General features: G+C 53.8%; 1 protein-coding gene across 1 annotated transcript; it reads right to left on the reverse strand.

Moving 5' to 3' along the window:
* Positions 1-179: 179 nt before the first annotated feature.
* EMH_0083950 (uncharacterized protein) lies at positions 180-1488 on the reverse strand (the record flags this gene model as incomplete). The annotated part of the gene is made up of 3 exons (XM_038022850.1): positions 180-352; positions 466-1114; positions 1399-1488. 3 exons carry the CDS (start codon positions 1486-1488, stop codon positions 180-182), a joined length of 912 nt encoding a protein of 303 aa, XP_037878704.1.
* Between the last annotated feature and the right edge of the window lie 1904 nt (positions 1489-3392).

A 3392-nucleotide genomic window follows, 5' to 3' on the forward strand; every position in this document is an offset into this window, starting at 1 on the left:
TTCTGTACATCTCAGCGTCATATTCCAGCGCCGCAGCAGCACTAAGTGTTGCTGCTGGTGTTGCTGCTCCTGCTGTTGCCGCTGCTGCTCCACGGGTTTCTCTAGATACAGAAGAGCCTGAAGAGGAGATCAACGCCTCAGGGGCAGCAAGGATTGCCCGACATGCTGCAGCAGCATCTTCAAACAGCAGCAATGCGCTGCTGCTGCTGCTGCCTCCTGCTCTCTCTCCACCAGCACCAACTCCTTGCTGCTGCTGCTGCTGCGAGTTGCCCTTTTGTATTGCGGGCGGCGCTTCTCTCGCACGGTGTAAAGAAAGCAACGAGTTGAGTTGCTGCTGCAAATACGCTTTCTCCTGTACAGAGAGCGCAGCCAGTGGCTGCGGTGAGAGGCCCTGGGCCATCTTCGGCCTCGGTAAGAATACAACATGCACTGAAAGCAAATCACGCAAAGCAGGCATATGATCACCAGCGGGACCCTCCTGCTGCTGCTGCTGCTCTTGCTGTTGCTGCTGCTGTCCCGTCGGTTCATTCATCCCCATCTCGCCGGCCGCTGCTTTCCACTCAGTCTCTAACAAGCGCAGAACTGCACGCGCTGTAGCGAGGCGTAGTGTGTCTGCTGTTGCATCTGATCCTGCTGCTGCTGTTCCTTCAGCTGCCTCTGCTGCTGCTTTCTCAGTGGTAGTACTCGGGTCGGTAAGCAGCAGCACCAGAGGCTTAGTCCTTTTTGCTGCTGCTGCGACCGACAGAGATGCAGCAGGCGGGTCCTGCTGCTGCAGTGTGCGCAGCAGCAGCTGCAGCTGCAGCGCAGAGAAGAGGAGCGGCAGCGGCTGCTGCTGCAAGAGCAACGACCTGGGACCCTGTAAGTCCCCTAAGGAAAGAGGCAGCAGCAGCAAATCGCCGCATGCAGCAGCAGCTGCTGCTACTGCTGTCCTTTCTACGGCCTCCGCATCTGTTTGAAAGTTCCACCCCTGTGGCACCGCTGGCAGGTGCAGCACGAGAGGGGCTTCCTCTGCTGCTGCTGCTCCTGCTGCTGCTGCTGCTGCTGTCGGGCTGCGCCCAGTGCTCCCAGGTGTGGGATCCTGCTGCGTTGAATGCCCCGTCGCAGCCCCCGTGTTCTGCCAGAATGAAAACACGCGGAAAGGTGATTGTGCTGCTGCTGCAGAGTCTGCTGTAGCTGCTGTTGCTGGCTTGTGGGGGGAGAGGAGGGCCTCGGGGTCGAGTTGTGTTGCGTCTCCGTTGAAGAGGACATAGCACGGCCTGTTATCTGCTGNAGGAGGGCCTCGGGGTCGAGTTGTGTTGCGTCTCCGTTGAAGAGGACATAGCACGGCCTGTTATCTGCTGCTGCTCCTGCAGATGCTGCCGTTGCTTCTTTGCTGCCTTGAGCTGCAGCGAGACGTACAGTGAGGTGCTGCTGAGAAGGAGCAGAAAGCGCTAGCCGCACCAACGACCTACGCTGCTGCGGGTGCTGCAGCGGTGGGGCCGGTTGCATGGGCCCCCCCCGACCGGGGCTTAGGCGTGCGTCTGCCCCGGTGCAGCAGCACTGCAGCAGCAACTGCAGCAGCAGCAGCAGTAGCAGCGGAAGCACTGTTGTACGAGCGCGTCGTGCGTTATGCGACTCTGCATTGGCTTCGACCCTTCCTGTCGGTGCTCCTTTGGAAGTCGTCAGTGTAGCTGTGCATACAGCCGATGCCCTGTTGCTGCTGCTGCTGCTGCCTACAGGGAGGAGCCTGCAAGGCTTCCAGTAGCGGCGGAGCAGTGGGGGGCGATGCCTGGAGGAGGCGATGGGCGTGGGGCCCCACACTGCCTCCATGACTGCTGTTCGAGGCAGCAACACGCTGAATATATTTGCAGTGTACAGACAGCTGAGGCCCCGCAGGCCTCAGCTGGAAGTTCGGCGACTTTGTAGCACAAACAGGACAGAGAGCGACAACAGATGCATGCTGCCAGCGCTCCAGTCACATGCTGCTGCTACTACAGCAGCTCCTGCTCCTGCTGCTGCTGCTGTGTTTGCGGTTGCTGTTGCTGCTGCTGCCACGAGAACAAACAACAGGAGCGGCTAGGAACAATGCCAGCTGCTGCTGCAGCAAGCGCTGCAGCAGCCGTCAAAATGCAGCACCTAACAGGCTTAGAGGAGTTGAAGGCGAAGTCGGCGGAGACAAAGAGGGAACAAAATTATATTTCTGAACGCCGAGACATTGCAGAGATAAGTGTGGGGCCGCGTTGCTGGTACTGCCGCTGCGGCAGTGTCTCGCGCCAGTCTGACTACAGCAGGTAAAGACAGTAAAAATAAAATAAATTATTTAATTATATAAACTCTAAGAGAAATAAAACTTGAAGTTGTAGTGCGCAGAACACGTAAAGAGCAGCGCAGCCGACTGAGGGGTTTAACGAGGCCCCCAGCTGCTCATCGGCCTGCTCCTGTTAATTGCTAGGACAAGGCCAATGATTAAATGTTTCAATAAACTTTTATTTGTTTGCTTCGTTATTCCTTTTATTGTTTATTTCAATAGTGATAAACTTTGGTATATATTCATGTCTGTTTTCATTACAACAAGCTTTAATCGGTTTGTTCTATTACCAGCTTTAGTTGTACTGAGCTTTGTTATATTGTTTTGTTGCTTGGTTTGCTGTTTACTATTTGTTTTAATTATTTATTTGTACGGAGACCATCAGACCAACGGGGGCGGCTCGCCATATAACACACCCACCTTGAGGACGGCTCCAGCCTCACACACGGTTGCTGCAGCATCTGTTTATCTGCTTATATTTTCTCTTTGTGCAGCAGAAATACGACAATAATAAGAATGTTTATGCCGGGAAACTGAAACGCAATCCAATGGGAGCTGAACAAGTGGAGCGTTTCAAGTGAGTTGAACTGGACATACACTCGAGACACAACTTGCTAAGCCAAATTCGTAGTTTAATTTCTTGTTGCAGTCCAGTAATTATATGTTTCGAATCAATCAGTTTTAATCTTCTGCTGGATGCTCTGAGTGAACCTCTGGTCTCCATACTGTCGCCAAGCAGTTCAGCTAGTGAATTCATCAGCTGCTGCTTCTTCCTGCTGCTTGCTGCTGCTGGTCGCTGCTGGTACTTGCTGTTATTCGCTGCCGCTCTATTCTGCTCCTTGTTGCAGTCTTGTGCTGCTGTTGCTGGCTACGGTTGGGGTTGACACTACTAGCAGCATATTTAAACGGCCTAGAGTGACTAACAGCGAGCAGTAATCGCTCCTCCTTACAAAGACGAATTCAGCTAACATTCACTGCGACAGCACAAAAAGCCAAACACTGAGAGGAGATATATATGTTTGTGCGGCTGCGTCTGTCCAAGCAACACAGCACGCTTCGCCCTACTGTTAACAACGCGCTGTACAGTCAAACAAGCCTCTGAAAG

This window comes from Eimeria mitis, genomic scaffold (assembly GCF_000499745.2).
Source record: "Eimeria mitis Houghton genomic scaffold, Emh_scaff5745, whole genome shotgun sequence".
Lineage (NCBI taxonomy): Eukaryota > Apicomplexa > Conoidasida > Eucoccidiorida > Eimeriidae > Eimeria > Eimeria mitis.